Source organism: Crocodylus porosus, unplaced genomic scaffold (assembly GCF_001723895.1).
Source record: "Crocodylus porosus isolate Cpor-Errol unplaced genomic scaffold, CroPor_comp1, whole genome shotgun sequence".
NCBI classification, from domain to species: domain Eukaryota; kingdom Metazoa; phylum Chordata; order Crocodylia; family Crocodylidae; genus Crocodylus; species Crocodylus porosus.
In genome coordinates this window covers 18,216,408-18,240,470 of record NW_017728917.1, presented here as the reverse complement: position 1 = coordinate 18,240,470, position 24,063 = coordinate 18,216,408, and the positions used below count along the sequence as shown (strand labels likewise).

Genomic DNA, 24,063 nt, shown 5'->3' with positions numbered 1-24,063 from the left:
ATTCCCAGCCGCCGGAGAGCAGAGCGCAGCCGCCCGGTTGTGACTAGACTGTGAGCGCTCTGCCATTAGTGGCCTAAGTGCCTCCCTGTGCCGGCAGCTTCTCCTCCCAGGAGAGGCAGCGCAAGAGGCTTTGTTCTCGGGGCAATTCCAGAGACGCTAACGATGTGCTGGGGGGAGATACGGGGAGAGGGTAGGAGCCCACCAGGGAGCGCGCACTGGCTGCATGTCTCTGCTTCCATGGGTTTGGGTTCGGGTCTTTGTGCTGGAGAGCTCTGGCATTACCTGGCCTTGTTTGTTGACATCGCAGCACTTGGCCTTGCTGGTCATCTGGGGTCCAGGGAGGACTGGGGCTAGGACAGCTGGACCCACCATGGGTGGAGTTGCTGGGTGGAGGGGTCTGAAATTGGTAGATGAGGACCGGGTTGGCTTAGCAGGAGCTGCAGGTTGTGGCCGAGGGGCTTGGTGCCAGCTTCGAGCAAGTGACACTAGCTACTTTCTTGCATGCTGACGCTGCCTCCCGACCTCTCCAATCTGAGGCTCCAAGGGGGCTGAACTGCTAATGAGCACAGCCCAGAATGGCTCGGGCCCCAGGGAAGCAGGTTGTTATGGCAGGGAGTGGGGTGCACCTGGGGTGAGTAGCTGGGAAATGAAGCCAGGACCAGTTGGACTGCAGCTGAGCCTCCTGTGCACTGAGCGGCCAGGATGGCTTCCTGGGGGGGGCAGTCCTTAGGATGGCTGCATGCAGTGCTAAGGAGGACAAAGTAGGTTGTACGAGGACAGGACCACCGTTTGGTCACAAATTCTCTCACCCACTGCTGTCTGCTGCACAGGTTGTTGTATCTGTATGGAGGGCACTGCTATTGGACTAGCTGGGTGGATGTGGGAGAGAGTCCATTCCTTGCAGACTGAGGTGGGACCTTGGTTCAGGAGTTGCTAAGTGAATTTCTCCTGTTTGTTGTACAGGAGAGGTCGGAGCAGCGGATCCCACTGATCTCTTACGGTGTTGAACCTCTGCTTTCAGGGCAGCTGAGATTTGTTGCCTCCAGCAATGGAGGCAGCTGCAGCTGAGTGCAAATTCAGCACATTTGTGGTTCCCTGCAGGATCACAGACAAGCCACTTGCCTTGCTCTCTGCCTCAGTTTCCCCTCCTGGCCATGTTGTTCACTTGGATTGTGACTGCTTTGGGGCAGAGATGGCTTTGTGCTGTGGGTCTTCGTAGCCCGGTGGGGCCCTGCTCTCTGACTGGATGCGAGGAATTTCCTCCTGCAGTGTGGGCAGCCTGAGACCAGGAGCAGTGAGGCTGGTTGGTAAGAGCCAAGAGATGCTTCCTTCTTGAAGCAGCTGAAATGCTGTAGCAGCAAGCTGGCTGCCTGCTGGGGCCAGCCCATTTGGGTGTCAGGAAGCTGCCTGTCTTTGCTCTCTGACAGTCCTGTTGCTAGCACAGGGAGACTCTTGCCCTTATTTTGAATAGCTTTGCTTGGTGGTGCCTTGGCACGGAGACCTAGCCATGTCCGGTGGTCCCTGGCCAGTGCATCCGCTGGTTGTGGCTGGGACTCTAATCTTGTTGGTGTCATTGAAAAGCTGGAGAACTGCTGATCCTGCATGGCAGGATCCCACGTGCCTCTCTGGTCTGGGTGATGTTGTGGGCTGGCGGTGCCCTTTCTTTGTTACTCATTGCTCAGGTTTTCTATCTCGCTGGGTCTCTGCTCTGTGTGGAGGAGCTGGGCTGCCGGTGGCAGGGAGGTGGAGTTTCCTTCTGATGGGTGCGGTGACCTGTGGCATCCCGTGAAGGCTTTGCTGTGAGGAGGTGGTGTGGGGAGGGCAGGGGTGGTGGTGGAAGCTGGGGCAGGAATGCCTTGTGGCTCCTGCAGGCAGCAGGTCAGGGCCAGCGATGCCGGAGTGGGGCACACACCTGCTTTCTGTGTGTGCAGCTGGTTTAAGCCGCTGTTTCCTGCTGCCAGCTCCCTTCTGTTCCCCCTGCAGTGCTCGTCCCAGACCCTCCCCGGTTGCTTCTTGGAGAGCGAGACTCTCTTGGGACCTGGGCTCAGAGGCCCAGGTGGCTTTTCTAGTCCGGGGTTATCCTCTGTGCCATGTTACTAGGGCTTACCGTGCTGACAGGCTTTGTTTGTCTCCAAGGGGTGCCCACAGTCCCGGGCCTATCTTCATGGTCCCTCAGATTTGGCATTTGCCTTGTGGAGAAGAGGTTCACAGACCACTGGGACCTTTGTGCCCACCCCGGGTTAAAGCCTCATGCAGGATGATGGGGATTGCTAGTCCCCTCCCCTGCCAAGCCTGGCTGCAGCACTATCATGGTACTTGGCCCTGGGGTGTGACACCAGTATAAGATGCCCCAGGGAACTTATACCCAGGGCATCAGTCAGGACTAGGCAAATGGCACGCCCGTTCCCCCCCGCCGCCTCCAGATTGCCAGGGGGAGTTGGTGGCCTGGGGAAGGGTCTTCTGGTCTTGAGGAGGATGAGAACGAGTTGCAGGTAGTGTTTTCTCCATGCCTGCCTTGTGCCTCCTCTGCCCAACGCTGATGTATAGTCCTAGCCAGCCCACGCGCCCTCTCTAGCCCTGGAGCTGGCTGGCGTTCAGCAGCCTGGGATTTCAGGCTTCTGGAAGCAAGCAGGCCGGCAAGGAGGCCTTGGGCTGTCTCACTGGAGAGGCCGAGGGCAGGCGGGGGCTGGGAGCAATGGGAACGTCAGAGTTCACGTGTATAAACCGCAGAGCTGAAAAGTTCCCAGCTGAAGTCATGGGCTGTGGGTGTGAGGGGGGAGCAGCTCCAGGGCTGCTCTGTGTCTGGGTCGACAAACCACAGTCCCTCCGCCTCTCTCCTTCCTGGGAGACCTCAGCCTTTGTGTCTCTGAGCCTGACTGTGTTGGATCTGTTCCCCTCTTGTGACTCCCCGTGTAGTGGGGCGGGCGCAGCGAGGCCTGGCCCAGCCCCTGGTTGTGCACCCTTTCCCCTCTGCTCGGCTGTGGGAGCTCTGGGCAAACTGCCCTGATGAATCGGATGGCGAATACTAGGGGCAAAGCAGTGGGGACTTTGATTTCAGGATGGTGGGGGGCAGGAAGGCAGGGGCTCTGCTTGTGGGGTGCAGGGTGAGGGTGGGTTCGCTTGGGAGACTCTGGAGGTGGTGTCATGGGGGAAAAGGGGGGTGGCTCTGCTGTTGGCTCTTCACCATGGTTTTGCCCCCTGGGGTTATGCCAGGCTGCTGTTGTCGTATGAGCCAGCTCCTTGTTTCTGGCTACCTGCTTTGGGGTGTTTATGGCCAGCGAGCACAGAGGCTTTTACTCCCCCTCATGGTGGTTGTAGAGGTGCTAGAGTGCCTGTACTGGATTTGTCAGGGATTTGCATCCTAGCGGGTGCCTGCCAGGGTTTGTGGGTGTCTCGTTGTTCTTCACCAGGCAGTGCTTTCTGGTGAAGACTGCATCGTGTTGCTTCGGTGTCTGGGCACTGTGCAGTCTGTGGCAGCGTCTCCCCAAACGGCCTCGACAACCCGGTCGTGCTTTTCATCTCTCGTATCTCTGGCCCTGAAGCAGGAGATGAGGGGGAGATCTGCTGCGTTCCTGAATTTCTGCTCCTTCCAGCTGCCCTCTCTGAGGCCGCTTTTCCTTGCTGGTCCTGCCACAAGTCTGTTGTTGCTCACCTGTCTGCCTAAACCCTGCCTCATTTGCTGATGAAGGGCCAGGGAACAGGATGGCACCAATCTGCAGTTGCCTGCCTTCATGGTGCATGGGGAGCAGCCTGTGGAGATGCCAAGTCCTGGCACATGATGCTCCCTACAGAACTGGTGAGCACAGGGCTGAGGCTGCTCTAGGGTGATGAGCTGGAGATGGCGTGTTGGCCCCACTCCCAGGTCCCAAACCTGCCTGGCACTTTGCATTGCTCCTTTGCTAACAGGCAGTCAAGGGAGAAGCCAGGGGCTGCCCGCTCCATTCAGGAGGCTGCTAAGAGAGAGGTCCTATTTGTGGGGTCCCTAAAGACCATTATCTGTCTGTCGGGCACAGATCTGCATGGCTTGCATCCTCCATGTAACCAGAGGCCAAGAAGAGGCAGAGTTTATATGCTTATCATCCTTCCTCTCTCCAGGGGCTGATGTAGCTGGGGATCCTTGAACAAACGGTTTGTACCCACAGCGTTGTTCCTTTCTGTTCCTTGCATGGACCAAATGCTGCTGGCACAACCAGGCGAGACTGTCCTTGCCCCTCCTGTGCTGTTTTTTCTCAGCCTCAGTCCACAACCCTGTGCAATACACGCACAAAAAAAGAAGAACCACCTCCTATTTTTTCCGTTTTGCAGGCTGGCTCCGACGTGGGCTTTTGCAGGCAGCAGGGAGGTTTTTAATTTTCAAAATTTATGGCAGCGGGGTGGCTATAAATGCTTTCACCTTGGATGATATGTTGTGCTACTTTACATGCTGAATTGCAAGGGCAGGGAAATCAGATCCTTGATAAATGCTGTTTGTATTTGGTTTATGGTGGCAATAGTACTTTGCACTGATCTGCTCCTTTTTTTCATCAGAGAAGCTCCAGTCACTCTGCAAATGTTAATTAAGCCTTTCCAGAGTCCCTGGGAGATGTAAGTAGTCTTATAGAGGGGAGGGGAAACTGAGGCACAAGGAATTTTAGAGGACTTGCTCAAGATCAGTCAGTAGCAAAGCTGGGAGAAGAACTGGGAGTTGTGCCGACTAGTCTGTGCTCTGATCATTGAGCAGCCTCCCTCTGACACTGCAGGTAGGAAGGGGAGGAGGTGTGTTGCAGACAGCAGAGGTGCTACGGATTGATGTTGGCATTGCGGAGATCAGAATAGGTCTCATTTAAAGCTCTCTGACATGTGCCGATTTGGGCCCGGGCCCTGGTGCACATTTGAGATATGGAATTGGCGACAATGATTCCACTTATTCGCTAGCTGGGGAACAATGGAGAAATCCCTGCAAATTTGTTTTTAATTAATGTGTGTATTGGGGGGAAGTGGAGGGAAGAAATAAGCTTAGTCAGTTGTGTATGGTTGTGTGTAGACTATAATGTTTTGCCCCTGGTAGAACTGCCAACCTTGCCTTATTGCTGCAAGCCTTTTCTGCTCTCCCCATGAAGGCAAACCTCAGAATTATACCTTGTGCATTTCCAAATCTGCCCCACTCCCCTCTGCCCTTTGGGGCTCTTTTTCCTTTGCATCGTTTTCCCATCTTGTTGCCGATTATTAAAGGAGCGTGCATGAGATTTGCACGTGTGAGTGAATGTGAATAAAGAGCTGACTCTTCATTTGCTCCATCTCCATCTCCCCAAATGCAGCAAGTGACTCGTAGCGGTGAAAGATAAAGACCCATTAGATCTGATTTCTCTGGTCTTTTTGGGGCCCAATTCAGGGTAATTCCTTATTCCTTGGCTCTCTGGCCCAGCTGAAGTGTCCATCTTCCCAGTGACCAGAAATAAGGGGGTTTGTTCTCTTTCTGACTCCAGATCAGTTTCCTTCCGTGTGCATGGAACGAGGACTTTTCCAGGTGCCCACTCTGTAGGTTTGTCGGGCACACCAGTGTTGACCGGGGCTCCTTCTGCCCAGTTCGTCTTCACCCGTAGTAAAGCTGCTGCAGTGAGAACGCGGGTAATGAGCCGTTACATAGTGAGGCACAAGCCAGCATAGATGTGGGCCTGTCGTCCTGGCACAGAGCTGGTTTTGCGGAGCCAGGAGCAGGGGAATTCCTGTGGCTCTGGGCACGCCCATAGGACAGCTCTGTTTGCTGCTGTGTGGGTAGTCACCTTCCTAGTGATAACTGTGAGCGGTGGGACTGCAGTCGTGGCGTGTTTGGCACCAGGGATGGAGTTTGCTGAGTCAGCTATTCTGTGCGCTCCTGAAGCAGTACAGCATCGCCTCGCTGGATCAGGGAGTTGGCATCCGGCCTAAATTCCTTCCTCTCCCCCTTCCCCCTTTCTCTTCTTTTATTCTGTCCCATCTCTCCTGGTTCTGCCCCTTAGTGTCTCCCTAAATGATGCCAAAGGCAGCAGATCTGAAGTCGCAAAGGCAGGATTATGACTTCTCTGCAGGACCCCATAGGAGGAGGAGCCCGGCAGGCTGGGGAAGGCGCAAGCGGTTCCATATCTTTATTAGAAGGCAAGTGGGCCGCAGGCATTTGCAGGGAAACTCAATGGCTTTTTTGATGAAAGGGGCTTTGAAGTCTGTGTGTGAGTGTTGGCTGCAGCGACGCAGGCAGAAGTTCCAGCCTGATCTAGTTCTCAGAGCAGCTGTGACCAGCGTCTAAAACAATTGAGGCCTCGTGGCCACTTTAAAGGTGAAACTGTTAGCAAATTTCCTTTCCCAGCCCCGGGATGAAAGGACTTGGATTGCGTTTGGTGGGCTGCGGCCGCCGTGTCAGCTTGGCCTCCTATGGTGGGTTTCCTGCCCCTGTGTATGACACATGCGTGTGTGAACACACAACGTGGGCATAGCCCGTCCCTTCGCCAGCCCTTCTGTGTGCTCTGTAGTGCCACGGCTCTCCCCCTCTGCCCTCCTCCTATTGCATTGCTGCAGTTTGAGTCATCTCTGCTCAGGGTGGTTCTCTGTCGCAGGAAGTTTTGCACTGTTTGGTTTTCTGGCCCGGCAAAATAATGGAATGTATTTTTAGGCCTCTTCGCATTGCTCTCTGAGTTGGCATTAACACACGGCCCGGGCTGGGATGTATTATTTTAATGCAGTCCATGTCAGGGCTGGGCTTGGCTCCAAGGCGTCTGCCTGGAGGTTTCCGAAGTCCTGTAGCCACGGTGGCCGTGTTTGTGGAACAGGATTAACATCCCGGAGGCAAACTAATTGCTGGGTGTCCAGTGGGAACGGAGTTGCTAGTCAGAATTCACAGGGTAGGTCTCTGGGAGGGGCAAGAGCTGCCCAGGGCAGCTGGCACTGATCACTATTGCGGTGTCAGCGCGTAGTACGGAAAGTGGGAGGCTAGCACGCTCACTGAGGCACAGGGCTCGGAGCTCCTGGGTGCTCATCCAAGCGTTGTCAGAGGATTTCTCTGGGGGAGACGCATGGGGACAGGTCCTGTTCTCTCGTGAGGCAGCGAGGTGCCATTTAATACAATAGGTGTATGGGGTCCTGCTGCTTTGTGTGCCTTAGTCTTCAGGATAAGTTGAAGGTGTGTTACCAAAGTAGATGTACTTAGGGCTTTTCAAGGACTCATGCGGTGGAGTAGGTTTGCATTTGGACATCTAATCAGTGTGATGGAACAAATTTAGTCCTGCAAGGCCCAGGTAACGGTGACATTCAAAAAAATGCTGGCCTCTATATGCTTCTGTGCAGCAGTGGTAGGACTGAGGCATGAGAAGAGCTAAGCAGAGACGAGGTCAGGGAATCTCAGGCTGTTTTGGGGGGAGGGTCCAAGGCAATGCATAACCCCTTGCCTTTCTCAGACTAGGCAATAGGCAGCCTGGGGAAAACAAACATGAAAGAAATGCCTCTTCTTGACCGGTTCTAGCAGGTGTCTGTGTGGTGGGAGCACAGTTGCATCCGTCAGCTGTCTGCGCTCAAATGCAGAGCCTTCTGCTTCAATTTACACCCAGCCTGATCCTCTGCTGAATTTCTCCAAACTGCAGAAACCCAAATCGTTTGGTATTTTTATTTTATATTTTAAAATAAAACTCCCCCATTCTTTAATCCCTGTTGGTGGCTTCAGGCATGTATTATTGAGCAAAGCAAGATCTGGCTCCAGAGTTGCCTAATACCAGAGCTGGCATTCACCGAGAGGTAACTGCTACCTGAGAGCAAGCCGTGAGGCTACTACACCATGGCACCCCAAAGCCCAGGTTGCTCAGAGACGTGCACTGCCCAGGTCCCTTCTCTTGCATATCTCCACTCCCCCTTGAAGTGACTCCAGGAATGTGCTCTTTTCCCTTCAGTATTCGCTAGGACTGATCTTCATGTCTGCAGTGCTGTGATCCTTCCGATATCAACGGCGACTAACCAAAGAAAACAACTTGTATCTCTGCTCTCTCTAAAGAGTCACCGCATCCTTTCAGCCATGTTTGTACATAGGCGCTTACGTGGTGTGCCCGTCTTGTGCTTCCTGCTGTGTGTTTCGGTCTTCTTTTCTTTTTCCTCTGTCTGTGTTGGTCTCTGGCCGGCCTAAGTGGTAATCTCCTTGAGGCGGAGACTTCTTGCATACAGCCACGACCATGCAGATATCGTGGCCGCGTTACTGCTGCCTGGGCTTGGATGGAGGGCCCTGCTGAGCTTGCTGGGCAGTAGTAGGATCCTTATGGGTGAAAGGGTCCAAGTTGTCTCCTGGGCCCTGCTGTGGCGTGGAGCCTGGCAGCTCATGGGAAGTTCTGTGGGACTCTGGCTTGGTAACTCAGTCTTATTAGCACTACAAGGCATGTCACTTAGTCCTGGCGCTAGGATTGTGAGCTTTCCCCTGTGTCCTGCAGGCTGCACTGTGCTGCTGCCTGCGATAGGGTCATGGTTCAGTGGTAGTGATGAGACCAGACTAGACAGCAGTCAGAGGAGGGCAGGCACTGCCTGGGAACCTTGCTGTGCAGCCTCAGAAGAGAGGGGGGCCCTGAGGGTCTGGCTCATTGGGGAAGAGGAGGGTCAGTGGAAAGGAAGGAGGAAGACTCTGCTCTCTCTGTGTGGGCTGAGGCACTTTGTGGTTTCAGCACGGTGTAAAGCACTGGTCTGGCTGGTGGTGGGGGAGATCTTGGGGAGGCTGGGTGAGTGGTGCAAGAAGCTGACCTCATGTATGGCTGGTAAGGCCATGTGTCTTGGCCACAGGCAGTTCCAGCCGTTGGAGGAAAAGCAGGCTGTACAGCTGGGGTGGCTTTGTGGTGCATTGGGCTGGCAGTCCGGAGGCAGCGGTTGTTTTCCTTGCTGTGTCATTGGGGCACTTCCCTTCTGTGCCTCGGTTTCCCCACCTGCGCTGTCTGGCTGGTGATGTTCCTCACCTGTCTTGGTGGTGGGAGAGTAAATTCATTAGCATCTGGAAAAGGCTGTGCTGCTTTGATGCCCAGCACTGCAGAAGCAACAGGGTATGAAATAATTAGTTGCTGCCTTGCTACACTGCTGAGGGCATGGGTGCGGTAGGTCCCCACCTTGCTCAGCAAAGAGGCACTGGGCTGCTTTGCCTGGCCTGAGTCTGCCCTGGTGAGAGACAGGCTGGGCCCTAGGGAGCTGGAAGCCTGTGATGCTTCCCCATGGCCTGGCTTTGATCTGCTTCTCTGTTTGCGGAGGCATGGGCTCAGACCCCAGTAGGGCAAAGGGTTGATGAAACAAATCCCATGCTGGGTGGAGTTCTTCAGAGACGAGGGCTGAAAACCCATGGTGCTGGCTGGCTCCTTCCTCCTCAGCATTGGTGGTCCCGTGTCCTCCCCACCTCTGTGCTCCGTGCCAGAAGTTGTTTTGTTTCCGGCTCATTTGGGAGGACGCATGCTCCAGACACATGGGGTGATTCTGGCTAGGACTGCTTCCAGGGCTGCCGGCTCTTGGATTCGGTTCTCTCGGCACCCAGGGAGCTTTGCAGCTTAGCACCTGGATCGCTTTCCCCTTGCTGCTTGTCCAGCTGTGTGTGGTGTGTATACACAGTCGCTCAGCCCTGCCTCTGGGCAGGCTCCTTGGGCCCCGAAGGGTGGGGAAGGGCTCTGAAATGCTGTTGGGGAAACGTAACTGGGGCAGCCTCAGCCTGGCACCTGCTCAGTGGGTTAGAGGTGCACTTACCATGGGGAGTCTGAGTCCGAGCCTGGCTTGGATGACCCTGCAGGCAGGAGGCGAGCTGAAGGGGTGGCCATGTGCAGCTGTTGTGGGGGCAATCCTGAAACGGCTTTTGTTTGTTCCACTGTAGCCCGTGCTTGTACCCCAGGGGTCAGCAACCCCCGGCACGTGTGCCAAGCACGGCACACAAGGCCATTTTGCTCGGCATACCTCCGCCAGCCTGGGCTCTAAGCAGCTGCTGCCAGCCACGGAGCCCAGGCTGCTCCCAGCAGGCGGCTGGGAGGCTGCAAGCCCTGCACAAGCAGATCCGGCTCCGTGGGCCAGCTGCAGCTAGGAGGCTGCAAACAGATGCTACGGTCTCCGGCAAGTTGGTGCTCCGGCACCTTCCGAAGTAGACATTGTTTTTTTTCGGCACTCCAGCCAAAAAATGTTGCCTACCCCTGTTGTACTGTGAACTCTGAGGGTGGCAGGGCGAGTGGGAGAAGGAGGGGCACCTGGAGGGGCATCTGCAAGGACAGAAGGTGCTGACACTGCTGAAGCCGAGGCGCGCTCTGCTCCCTGCCCTCCTGCGTGGAGCCCTGCAAGCCCATTGCTGGCCTTGCCAATGCTGCACTGTAGCTGAATGGCACTACTGGAGGAGGAAGCTTCCTTTGGTGCTGCAACTCAATACTGGGGGGATGCTCATGCCCGTTACCAAGCCTCTAGCTTCCGTGCATGTGGGCAGGAAACCAGGCGTGCTGATGCTGTTCCAGGCTCCTGGCCCTTGCTGCAGTGAGGTGTGGCCCCCAGGGGCAGTTCAGGAGCTCAGGTAAGAGGCAGCTCATGTCAGAAGGTGTTTCATGTCACCAAAATTACCACCCCACTCACATTTGAAGCCTGGACACTCGGGCTTGGGTCATGTTCGTGTACTGGGATCTCCTGGAGGATTGAACTCTGACCAGCTAAGGCTGCTTTGCTGCTGAGTGAGGGCTTCTATGTGGGGTTGTAATAAGCTTTAACTCAGAGCTTCCAACCTTTCCTGGCCTGGGGGCAAACATGCTGAGGAAGTAATGTGCAGTCAGCAACATCCTCCATCACTCCCCCAGGGCAATCTTGTTTTTTACTCATTTTTCTGCATACACAAGGAACTTTGGAGGGTTTTGAGGACAGTATCTTATATGCAGGGATCCTGGTTTTCTCTGATTTCCCAAAAAAAAAAAAACATCTCCAATTTTCAGGTTAAAAAAAATTACTCAAAATGCACATTTTTCCATTATTAAAATGAAACACCAGTAATACATAGGTAGATAGATAAATAACATTACATTACATTTAGTGGTGTTTCATTTTGATCACATGAAAATGTGTTTTTTGGGTTACTTTTTTAACCCCAAAATTAGGGATTTTTTTAATCGGAGAAAACCAGGATCCTTGCTTATGAGTCCCATGGGTTAGGTCTGCTGTGCTGCCTGCTAGAGCAGGGGCTCTGGACCCAGTGATTTCAGGAAGTCCCTTCCAGCTCTAAACTTCTGTGACACTGTTAAGTACTGGTTTCACATCTTTAATTCACTTATCCTTGCTTCCCTGAGTGCCTGCCTATAGACCAGTCACTGAGAACTGGCTGGGCCAGTTAAGGGAAGGCTGTCTTGGGGCCTGGTCAAGGGAAGGTGAGAAGCACTTCGTGATAGTATCATGTGGCTGATTAGACCGAGCTTTTTCCAAGAGGGTTGGCGCTCATCAGGAAAGGGGAAAGGACACCATCACTCCCAACAACTAAGCTGGCATATGGATATAGGGAGTTCTCTAGCCCTTTTTCCTATACCCAGCCCAGAATCTTGCTCTGCTCCATCAAGAGGCACCATGGGAATCCACTCAGTGGTTTGAGGACCTGGTCCATGCCTCATGCAGTTCCCCTGGCCAGGAGATGAGAAAACAGTGAGAAGGAGTGTGAGATGGCAGGTCTATGCCCTGGGTGAGCAGGTAACAATCCTTGTCTCCCTGTTTTCTGCTGAGAAGCGCTCATCTGGAGGTGTGCTGGTGGCTGGCTGGGTTTTGTCATGGAGTCCGCAGGGTTGGCCATGCCAAGCTGGGCTGCTGGCCTGTCGGGTTCTGTCCACCTGCCGCCTCCACCTGTTGCTCTTACGCAGGGGGAGACCCTTGCCTACATCCTGCGTGCCAGTCGGGCTGTGCTGGAGTGGGGCGAAGAGGATCCTGGGGATGTGATTCTGGCAGAGCCAAGATGCTGCCTGGGGCTGTATCTTCTCTGTGCCATGCCCTGCCGGAGATGCTGACTACTGTTGTGGAGTTCAACAGGATTATTCCTGGTGAACCCAGCTGGAGACCTGAGGTAGGGATGTGTCTTTCTTTTGGAAATGCAAAACTCTCGGTTGAGAGATGCTACCCTTTATTAGACCAACTAAGAAATTGCAAAAAAAAAACCCTATCTTTTTCTGCAAGCTTTTGGGCTCCCACACCCTTTATTAGGCTCAGGGAAAATTAAAGATGGTAAAAAGTCCCCTTTTGGAACACCTCATCTGAGGAGGCAAATGGGAAGCAAAAGGTTTAGCTGATGCTTCCCCTATGTAGATGGTATCTTCATGTGCCGTCTCACTAAGGGGTGTTTGGTTCTGGTAGATCAAGGGGGAGAGACACCAGGTTGAGCATGTGCCAGTAGATATGGTAACCCCCGGTGCCGTCGGACAGTGTTTGGGGCTGCTCGGGGGTCCCTGAATCTTGCTGGGAATGCAGTAGAGTTATAGGTCTCCTTATGCCCCCATCCCTTTGTTCGTATTGAGCTGGAGCTTTGAGACTCCAGGGTGTCCCTATAGCTTTAGGGGAGGAGGTGGAGACTACAGGGCAGAGATGGGATGGGCCTGAGACCTTTCTCATGGCAGCTGTAAATCACTGGACTCTTCTTCCCACCCTTTCTCCACTGAGATGAAAAGGGGAGAGAGGCCCATTGTCTTGGCTGGTATGGTGGGGGAGGTGGGGAGGGCAAGTGGGGCTGACCTCTGAAGAAAGGCCTGCAGGGTCTTTGCTGCTTGGGTTTGCTGCTGGAGTGGGCATGCAACGTAGCTGTCAGCTCCAGGGTGTGGTTGCAGGGGTTTGGGGTGGGGAGGTAGGGTTTCTAACCGGTCCATGGCTGTGTGCAGCTCCAGGCTTGCATGGCCCTGGGATGCCTCACTGAGGTAGTCATGGAGGTGCAGTTCAGACCCACCCAGAATAGCAAGTGTGGGGTTGCAGGGCCCACCCCTTGCTTGCCTCTGCTCCATGCACAGCCTGTACAGACATTATCTGTTGCTGCCTAGGCAGGGAAAGGGATGTGGGAAGTACTTTAACCCTTGGATCCAAATGGGCAGATGAGAACCTGATGGTGTTTAGCACCGAAAAATGCAAGGTTCTCCACCATGGGAAGAAAAACCTGCAGCATCCTTATAGGCTCGGCAGCACTATGCTGGCTAGCACTATGGCAGAAAGAGACTTGGGGGTCATCATTGACCACAAGATGAACATGAGCCTGCAGTGCGATGCTGCGGCTAGTAAAGTGACCAAGACGCTGGCTTGCATCCATAGATGCTTCTTAAGCAAATCTCAGGATGTCATTCTGCCCTTGTACTCGGCCTTGCAGTTGGAGTGGTACGTCCAGTTTTGGGCTCCACAATTCAAAAAGGATGTGGAGAAGCTTGAGAGAGTCCAGAGAAGAGCCACACACACATGATCAGAGGTCAGGAAAACAGACCTTACGACGACAGGCTCTTTAGCCTGGAAAAGCGCAGGTTCAGGGGTGATCTGTTGGCCACCTATAAGTTTATCAGGGGTGACCACCAGGATCTGGGGGAACGTTTGTTCACCAGAGCGCCCCAAGGGATGACGAGGTCGAACGGTCATAAACTCCTGCGAGACCGTTTCAGGCTGGACATAAGGAAGAATTTCTTTACTGTCCGAGCCCCCAAGGTCTGGAACAGCCTGCCAGCGGAGGTGGTTCAAGCACCTACATTGAACACCTTCAAGAGCAAACTGGATGCTTATCTTGCTGGGATCCCATGACTCCAGCTGACTTCCTGCCCTTTGGGCAGGGGGCTGGACTCGATGATCTTCTGAGGTCTCTTCCAGCCCTAATGTCTATGAAATCTATGAAATTCAACTGGGGGATAGGGCTGAAATACTTGTATGTGCTTTGTAGACTGAGAGATGGACTATTACCCCCCCAGCGTATGGAAGCATATACCTAATGTTTCCAAGAGCCATGAGACCACCTACGATACTTCAGATGAAATATAACCTGCCCCAGTCCTGAATGTCCCCCGAGGTTGTGGGGTCTGGGGTAGTTGGCATATTCAGTTCCAGCCTGGGGTCCAGGCTCTCCCCGTGGGAGGCTGGTATGTGTGATTCATCTGGGTCTGGAATATTCCCCTTTAAGCAGTGTGATCCTGTGAGCCTCATTGCCAAGATGCCGGGGCTTTAGGGTGCTAATTTCAGAGGGGAATTTTGAGCACGAAATTAAAGATCTGCTTTAATTTGGGTCATGAAGCATCTGTGCTGGAAGCTTTCCACCCTGCTGTGGTAACAGCATCCATCTTGCGCATCACGAAAGGGATCTGCTACAGACACCTCTCCTTGGATCTGTGTTTCCTGGAGTCAGTGGGATTTACCCGTCCACCTCTCTTGGGGAGTGATGGACAACTCCCATTATCTCTGGATGCCAGTCAGGCTTCTGGGGGTGTTAGGGAGAGGATGGAAAATGAGCTGTGCATCTCAAAGAAGTAACGTCCCTGGGGGTGATGGAGCTGGTGGGAGGGTGCTGGGGGAGAGCTCTCTCCCTTGGTGCTGGGGCCTGTGGACTGCTCTCTGTCCCTCAGTGCTGGGGAAGAGTGGGCAGGTGGGCACCTGTGCACTGGTCCCCAGCTGCATCCTCATGGCATTGCTGACTGCCTGTTTCGGAGGAGCTCTTCTTTTCTTTGCTCTGGGGGCAGAGGGTGGGGACTTTGCTGAGTCCCTGCTGCTGCAGAATCTGCTGGGCCTGCACCTGGGCTCCAGGCAGCCGCCTGTGAGAGATGTTCCCTGCTGGGCTGCCTGGAAACCAGAGGAGTGTGCAGACTGGCTCAGCAGCCGCCAGGACTTGCTCAACAGGCTGCCGCCCTTGGGCTTCCTTTGTGAGGCCTTCAAGGGTGTCAGTTATGGTAAGAGGCAGCTCATGTCAGAAGGTGTTTCATGTAACCAAAATTACCAACCCACTCACATTTGAAGCCTGGGTTGTGCCCTGGCCCTGCAGCGCCTGGGGTTACAGGTCTCCTCCTCCCCCTCACTGTGTGACTATCCAGCTAGCTCCTGGGGAGCTGCATGGGCTCTTTCCTGAGCAGAATCCCCTCTGGGCTGCAGATCACCTCTGTGCCTCCATGCTCCTCCCTGGATCCAGCCTACGGCAGAGAGCTCTGTGCAGCTTTGTGCTTTGTCACGCAGGGTTTTGGGGCTGCTGGGACAGTCTAGGTGGGGCAGCTGGAGGTGCCTGGGGTATTGGATGAATGGGCCAACCCTGTTCTGGAGGACGATAATATTTTTCACTCGGAGCTACTCTTCCAAAGTCCTTTGAGAGGTAAAGGAATGTTAATCTCTCCTGGGCAGTGGGTTGACGTTTTTCTCGCCAGCCCGTAGATGAGTAAACGGAGGGATGGGGATGGGGATGGGACTCTCCTAAAGCCATGTACCAGGTCAGTGGCAGAGACTGGAACAGACTGCTGGAGCACTGACTCCTGGTTCTCCTCCCCGGACCCTAGCTACACTGTTCCCTCTCTAGCGCATTGGCAGCCTTTATTTCTCCCTTCATTCATGAACTTTTCTCCCCCTCTCGTTGTAAAAGGAAAATCCCCTTAATGACCGACCATTCTGCACATTGAGATCCAATTAGGGAAACAGTGAAAAGCTGGCAAAGCTTTGAAAGCTCCCTCCTGCAGCAGGAGGGAGAAGGGCCCCCTGGGGAGCTCCACTTGTGACCTTTCCCAACCCCTCTTCTCTGCTGTTGGGTGTCAGGGTGGTGGGTGTGAAGTGCTCAGCCTCTGGAGAGGGGCTGGTAGCCTATGTCCTGGTAAAGAAGGGATGGATTGCTATCACAGGATGTATCCCTGCAGCAAGGACAGAGTTGGGTAAGCTGACCCCAGGTCTCCCTTCCTGGTGGTGTGGTTGACCTAGCCCGAAGAGCATGGGCCATATTTGCCCCATGGAGACTCTCATGTTTGAGCCATGCTAGTGAGTTATGAGCCTGCTGCCTTTCATGTGCGTGTCAAAGCTTTGCGTACTGGGGGCTCAAGCCAAGCAGCTGAAGTAATGCTGGTATTGGGTGATGCTCTCGTCTCTCTGCCTGTGGGTTGGCCCCATGGTTTTGCATCTTCTTGGAGGCTCAGGAGGCTTCTCTATGCCAGCAAGAGCTGAATGTTACTAAGGCTAAGTCCTGTCTCAGCATGGTTGGAGAGATGATGGTTGTGACATGGGACTACAGGAGTCAGGAGCGTGAAGCCAAGCAGACGGAAAACCTTTGGTGTGTGGGGTCAAGGATGGGGGCAGATCCTACCAGAGCCCGAGCGGGTCGGGGGTGAGGGGTGTGATATAGCTGCAGAGTTCAATGCTGCCGATCAGCCCACACCAGAACAACGCGTGTTCCTTCTGCTTCTGGTACGAGGGCTTGGAGGAAGGTGGCTGGGCACGAAACTCTGTTCCATTGCTTGGCAGCTGCGTCCCCAGGGTGGTGTGAGAAAGCAAGGGAGAGAGGAGTGGTGTGGGGTAGGGTGAGCCATGAAGGGGAGGAGTTTCTCATTATGGCTTGAGCCGCAGGAAGGCTTGTCTAACTGTCTTGCCCTTGTCTTTCCTTCCAGGGTTGACCAGGCTGCCAGCGTCCACGATGCCCTGAATACAGAGCCTGGTGGAAGCCAAGGAGACTGGCCTGCTAGCCCTCCTGTCCCTTTCCCTCTGCCCTCCCATTTTAGTTGGCTTATATTTATTTTGTGGCTGGGGCGTGTGCACGGCCTTGGCCGGATGTGACACTGCTGTGATGTGGCTCCTTCGCCTCAAGCACCACCTGTCCGTTAACATCTGGACCCTGCTGCTCTTGGGGAGCGCCTGGCTACCGCTGGCGGAAGGTGCCCCCAAGTCCCCCTTTAGGACTTTTTCCGTCACAGACTGGAGCTTGACGCACTTGGTGGTTCACAACAAAACCGGGGAGGTCTATGTGGGTGCTGTCAACCGGATTTACAAGCTCTCCAACAACTTGACACTGCTGCGCATCCATGTGACAGGGCCAGTGGATGACAACGAGAAGTGCTACCCCCCACCCAGCGTCCAGTCCTGCCCTCATGGGCTGGTCACCACTAACAACGTCAACAAGCTGCTACTGGTGGACTACTCAGAGAATCGTCTGATCGCCTGTGGCAGCGCCTCCCAGGGCATCTGCCAGTTCCTGCGCCTGGACGACCTCTTTAAGCTGGGCGAGCCCCATCACCGGAAGGAGCACTACCTCTCCAGCGTCAATGAGTCAGGCACCATGTCTGGTGTCATCATCGAGGTGTCCAACGGGCAGAACAAGCTCTTCATTGGGACGCCCATTGATGGAAAGTCGGAGTACTTCCCCACGCTCTCCAGTCGCAAGCTGATGGCCAACGAGGAGAATGCGGAGATGTTTGGCTTTGTCTACCAGGATGAGTTTGTCTCCTCCCAGCTGAAGATCCCCTCGGACACCCTCTCCAAGTTCCCCACCTTTGACATCTACTACATCTACAGCTTCAGCAGCGAGCAGTTCGTCTACTACCTGACCTTGCAGTTGGACACCCAGCTCACTTCGCCTGACTCCACGGGGGAGCAGTTCTTCACCTCCAAGATTGTCCGTCTCTGTGTGGATGACCCCAAGTTCTACTCGTATGTGGAATTCCCCATTGGCTGCGTGCGGGACGGCATTGAGTACCGCCTGATTCAGGACGCTTACTTGACCAAGCCTGGCAAGGCTCTTGCCAAGCAGCTGGGGATCTCGGAGCGAGAGGATATTCTTTTCACCATCTTCTCCCAGGGCCAGAAAAACAGGGTCAAGCCCCCCAAGGAGTCAGTCCTCTGCCTTTTTACCCTGAAAAAGATCAAGGACAAGATCAAGGAGCGCATCCAGTCTTGCTACCGAGGGGAGGGAAAGCTCTCGTTGCCTTGGCTCTTGAACAAGGAATTGGGCTGCATTAACTCGGTAAGTGCCTGCGGAGGCAGGCTGCCCTGGTATCCAAAGCCCTTTCAGTCTCCTGGCCTGGCTGCTGTCCTCTTATATTAGGCTGCTCTCCTGCTGGGAGGGGTGAGGACTGATGGTGGGAATGAAGAATGGGGCAGGTCTCGAGCTGGCCTGCTGACAAGTGCTGGGGAGTTGCCTGGAGTCTGGTTTCAGTGGAGATGTACACTGACCTAAACCAGATGTCAGTGGAATGACTGAAATCCGACACATATCTTGTCCCTGCTCCCTCCCTACCCCTGCCTGGTACAATGCAGCAAATGCTGTTCTTAGCCTTAGCTCCGTGGGTGCCGTCTTGCTCCAGTTCTGTCTAGCTGAATGCTGGGAGGAGGAGTTGGCTGTAAAAGGACTGGGAGTGCATGCATACAGGGCAGGAATAGTGTGTGAGCTGGCTGAAAGCATCCTTGAAGCACCCTGTCCCTTCCTGGTGTAGTACCAAGGGGAGGGCAGTTGCAAAGGGACCTCTTTCTGCATTTGGTCTCCATTGTTTCCCAATGTCATCTGCTTGGATGTCTGTACTGGCATTCATAGTGACAGAGCATCCTGGCTCTGGTCCTGCTGATTTGCTCCTTGTCTCCAGGCTTGTGGAAAAGCTGAACCCAAGGTGGAGGAGCAGGACAGTGGGAGGGGATGACCTGTGTTGGGGTCCCTAGCTGCATGGATGAGCATTCTCCGCAACAGGGAGGCAGGGGGAGGGAATGTGTCCCTGCAATGCTTCCTTTCTTTGCCTTGCCAGAGTTGGTTCCCTCCTGGGGGGGCATGTGGAGGGAACAGCTAATCCCTTTGCAGATCAGGGTAATAACATGCTTCAGAGAACGAGCCCTGATAAGTGTGGATTAAAGAGCACAGATTACCCTCCTGTGGAGCAGGCAGCTCCTCTCCTGCTGGTTGATGCCGTGCTCAGATTGGAGGTGCTGTGGCTCAGCGTGGAGAGCTCCCCATGGGTGGCGGCTATGCATCTTGGGAAGATGCCTTGGCTTGCAGAGGTCAGTGAGACACCCGCCACCCCCTGACTCCAAATTGCCATGTACAGCTGAGAATGCAAGGCTGGGGAAGCATGTAGCAGTGAGGGAGGGAAGGAGAGGGCACAGCCCAGGGGTTGTGCCTGGGACCTTGAGGCTCTGTGTGTGCTTTCTGGCCCTTATTCATTTGAAGTGCGCTAGTTGCATGTCATATAGTCTGAGTCAGCCAGAAGCAGGCACAAGGGTCTCATCCCTTAGTCACTGAGTTTATAACTGCTGATTGCTTCCTTCAGCACGTCCATGCTAGGCACTGTATGAAGCCAGGGTTTGAGCTCTCTCCGACGTGGAACCTCATGATACCTGTGAGCTGCTGCAGCCTGCATCTAAGGAGCGGACCCTGGGCTGTCTCTGCAAGGTAGCCCAGCCCTCCAGGCTTGGGAGGGGAGAAATGCTCTTCCTTTATGTTTAGCACCCTCTGCTCTTGCTGGAGAATGTGGCCTGTTCAGGCTGTGTCAAGCCACTCCCCTTCCCTCCCTTCCTCCTTTTCTCTTCCCCCGCGTTGTACAGGCTCAGCCATGAAGGAAGTCTTCTTGTGCGGTCTGCCTACTAGCAACCCATTCCCTGCACTGCCTGAGCCCTGGGAAATCTGTCTCCCTGCATCCCCTTCTTCTGGCACCTCCTTCATTCCAGGAATACCCGGCGGTGGCAGGAAGCCGTCTCCTGTGTCTGGAGCCCTCGGTGACACTCCAGTCCTTGCCCGGACAGGCCCCAGCAGAGAATCTGCTAAGCCCTGGTTGCAGTTTGCCGTGGGGTTGGAGTTTCAGGCAACATCCAGATCCTGCAGCTGTCCTCATGTCACAGTGTGGTGCCGTGGCTTGGAGAAGGAAGGGCAGCTCCCCTTGAACTCTGGTTCCCCTGCAAGCTGGGTTGCTAGGCCATTGGCAGGGCCCAGACATGTTTTTAAAGCATGCAGCCCCATTCGGGATATGTGGGGGTGGAACGGCAGGGCCTGGGGCATCTGGGTGTTCAGGCTCTTACTCGCACTGTCCCCGGATGTAGGCGTGTGGGAGACGCAGCTAAGATGCCTGACTCGAACAATTAGTAGCAAACCAGTGGCCCGAGGCAGTGGGAACAGGCTGGGCCCAATCTGTCATCCTGGGGCTGTTGTTTCCCAATCAAGGGAGTCTCCTGCCTCTCCTGAGGGAAGTGTTTCTTATGGGCTGTTGCTTCTGTTGATGTGGTAGCTAGTTTATTGCTCTTTTTCTTTGCATGATGTCTGCTGCCGGGGGGGAAGGGGGGGCATGCCTGCTTGCTTTATGAACTATTCCTGGGTTCTTTTCCAGACAATATTATAAAATATAAATGGTCACAAGGAGGCTATTTCAGCTCTTTGGGATGACGGGAGCGCAATCTATCCTGGCCTTGCTAAGCTGGCAAGGAATGGGCAGACGGCTCTGCTCGCACCAGTTCCCAGCGGGTGTAAAGCAGCCTGGCTCCACTGACATCAGTGGGGTTACGCCAGGTTACACCACCTGAGGAGCTGGTATGAGACCTAATGCAGCTCAGCCTGAAGCAGGTGCTGCTGCTGTTGACATCGGCGGGCCCCAGGCTTGTTTATCAGGGCTGAAATTAGTCCTGGGCCCATGGCAAGGTTGGTGCGGCAGTTACATGCCCTAGCCTCCATCTGCAGAGGACTGAGCTCCTCAGTCTTGCTAGGTGAGCTAACAGTTTTGCTCCCTGGTTAGTCCTGGGCAGGGATTCAGTCTGGTAACATGCACTGGTGTGGTTTTCTTTCTCAAGGAAAGCCAGGACTGGCATCAGCAGGGGTATTGTAGGTCAAGACGCTGGCAGAGAGGTAGGGAAGTCCAGTTCTGGACTAGTGAGGGGCTCGCAGAGCTGGGCTCAGGGATCCCAGTCCTGAAGTAGCTGGGCGTCCTATAGAGCTGGGTGCAGAGATCTTGCCCTGCTGTTTGCTCCTCTGGACAGCGCGGCTTGTCTGTCTCTCTCGTGAGCTTCCTCAGAGCCACCAGGTGTATCTCTCCAGTGGGAGCTTCTTTAGGGTCTGATGTTCAAAGCCAGCCATGGTCAGAAAGCCATTCCCTCTCAGGGGCTTTGCTGTGAGATACTAACTGCTGCTGTGGCAGGGGCCAGTGGTTCATAAGGAGCCTCTTTCCCTCCTGGCCTCTGAAATCCCTGCTTGGCTATCCAAGCCTCTCATTGGGATAAGCACCCACTGTCTGTCTGTCTTTTCCTGCTGAGTGCCCACCCTGGTCAAGCCTTTGGGCACTGGGGGGTGCAGCAGGAGTGATGATTGGCAGAGGATCTCCTGGATTTAGTGCCCAGAAGGAGAGTTTATTTCCTTTCCCTGTGGTTTCTTGGGTGCCCTCTCAGAGGCCGCGGTTACTGCGATGACACGGGGTCACCCTCTGGGAGCTGGTGGCTTCACGGCAGCCCCGGGAGCAGGCGCAGCGGCGATCCGCGGCAGCCTCTCTCCTGTCCTCTGCCGGGCTCCAAGGGAGACAGCTAACAGCTGCCTGACAAAGTAAAGGGTTTGCTGTCAAGAGCGCTGGGCTCACAAATCTGATTTTGGCTTCAAACTAATTCAATTTTGGTGGAAAATGATGAAATCGTTACACTGCTGCCTGCTGGGTCACACGGCTGCTGACTCAGGGAGCGGAGCTGTTCGCCTCCTCGTTCAGAACGTGCTCCCACTCGCCAGGCTCTCCCTCGCTGCCCCCCTTGCCGTGCGGGGACACGGCTGGGGCTCTTTGTAGGCCATCCCAGCAGCAGGTCCACCTGCCCTTAGGGTTTGATCCTGAGCAAGAGAAGGCATCTCAGGAAGGGGATGTCACCTCGTGAGGGGATCGTGCTAGGGGGGTACGGGGATTGATGTTCTCTCCCCAGATAGGCCCTGGAGGAAGGCTTGAAATACCCACAGTGTGTGGCTGAGACGGACTGGCTGCATGAGCATCTAGGCAGGCAGTGGTCTCAGTGCCTAGGTTTCAGTGTTGTTTCTCTGAATCCAGACTAACTAGTCCCGTGATCTCTGCTGGGGGTGTGTTTTGGGTTGCCCCTCGGTGAGTTTTGATCCAGTGCTGGGCTCAAGGTGAGACAGTGTGCGTGAATGACACTCAGGCAAGGGCTATCCCTGTTCTGCAAATCAGTGCCTTGCTAACGCATCCTAAAGTGCATCTACGCTGACATCCTAAGAAGATGGTCATTAGTGGATCCCTTGTGTCTGTCCCATCCCTCGTTCCCTGCCTCCCTGTCTGCCTCTCCCTCCTGTTTGCTTGTGTGCACATTTACAACCTGCTTCAGCCCTTGTGCGGAGAGGGAAAGAGCAAAGCATAAATAGATAGGGCCCAGCTTGGCTTGCCTGGCTTGGGAAAGAGTCCTGGTTACCAGCAGGATGTGAAGTCCAACTAAGAGGCTACCTTTTGCGGGGGGTGGGGAGCAGGCCGCATAGCCTCTGACACCTGGAAATGGGATTTGCTTCCCAGACTTGTAGCCCTGGAAGCCAGCCACTCACCCCTGCTTGAGGCTGCCATCACAGCCTGGCTGAGCTCCCTCTATTGGGCTGAGTCAGGGCTGAACGGGAGATGTCTAGGGAAAACTCAAATGCTTTGGGAAGTGTTGGTGGTGATTCATAGAGGCAGTGCTTGTCCCTGGGAGCCAGCTGGAGCTGCCCCCCTCCCACTGCATTCATAGGGAGACTGACAGGCTGGCCACCCTGTGTTCTTTGGGGACCTTGGGTGGAAGAGAGGGTGGACTCCAGTGTTGTGGCCAAAGGCCATTAGGAGTAATGATGATGATCCTCAGCCCCCTCAGCAGGTTTAGTTAGTGCACTGTTTTTTTTCTTTCCCATCCTTCACCAGTTTGGTGGCTGCATGCCTTTAAACAGCTCCCTCCCTTGCCCAGACATGGAGGTGACTGCATTCTTGGGGTTGCTGAATGCCTTGAGTTCATAAATCAGTTTTTCAAGGATGCTGTGCCTCTGTCTGGGTGAAGTGCCGGCCGTTATTGTGGTTGATGCTGGAGGGGGTGAAGTCTCTGTTCTGCTAAATGCCATTTTGTGGCAGGCATAGCAAGGCTATATTTTTACCAGGGAAGAGAGGCCCCCATGGCTTTTGTATTCACTCCGCTTTCCTAGATGAAACATGCCACGATCCCTACCAGTAACTGCACTGGGAGCCCAAATGCAAGTCTCCACAGCTTGAACTGAGTGGCCAAGCTCTGCAGTTTGTCCAGTCAGCAAGGGCAAGTGTGCGTCTTCACTGTGGCAGGGAAGACATGGTTGTGCTTGTTCTGGTCTGATGACAGGAGCTCCAAAGGGTTTCCTGGGAAGCACAGAGGTGCCAGGGCTCTTCTCAGTGCTGGCCCTTCCTGTGCTAGACCCAGCCAGGAGGTTCCTGTCTCTGCCAGGCACCAGGCTGGTCTGTTGGCACAGAGAAAATCCCGGCCCCCTCATGATTCAGTTGTGCAAGCAGAGTGCAGAAAAGGGCAAAAGAAGGCAGAGCCAGCTCACACCCAGCCCTTGCACCTCCCTCTCAGAGAAGACTGAACCCACTGGAGCATGTAGAAATCCTGCTGTGGGAATCCCCTCATCCTGCTGAAATGCAGCCACAAAACAGGGCAGCACACAGGGGAGAATGGTGCCTTTAACTCACGCTGTACAGGTGTTTTCTAGGGAGAGGCAGAAAGTAATTGTCCAAATCAGAAGATACCTAGGGCTCTGGGGTGAATGCCTGATTCCATGCAGCAAAGCTCTCAGGAGCTTGCACTACCCATGGGCAGGATCTGTGGCTCCACCACTCACCCAGAAGTCAGAAGAGTGACTCCCTATTGCTTGTGGGGGGAGACTTCTCTGCACTGGTGCATCCTGGCATAGTTTCATAGTTGGTTGGGTCAGAAGGGACCTGAGCAGATCATCAATTCCGACCCCCTGCCATGGCAGGACAGAGTACTGGGGTCAAACGACCCCAGCAAAGTGATTGTCTAGCCTTTTCTTAAAGACCCCCAGGGTAGGAGCCAGCACCACTTCTCTTGGAAGTTGGTTCCTAGCCGCCCTGACCGTGAAGTAGCGCCTTCTGATGTCTAATCTGAATCTACCCCCTGCCAGCTTGTGACCGTTATTCCTGGTCACTCCTGGCGGTGCTTGGGGGAACAGGGACTCCC

The 24,063-nt window shown here is 54.5% G+C and overlaps 1 protein-coding gene across 1 annotated transcript in view; it reads left to right on the top strand.

Moving 5' to 3' along the window:
* PLXNA1 (plexin A1) overlaps positions 1-24,063 on the top strand; it is a 225,109-nt gene that overhangs the window by 2,002 nt on the left and 199,044 nt on the right. Inside the window, exon 2 of the mRNA XM_019536823.1 lies at positions 16,542-17,890. Within this exon, the coding sequence (XP_019392368.1) occupies positions 16,718-17,890 (1,173 nt within the window). The 5' untranslated portion in view covers positions 16,542-16,717. The remainder of the gene's footprint in view (positions 1-16,541; positions 17,891-24,063) is intronic.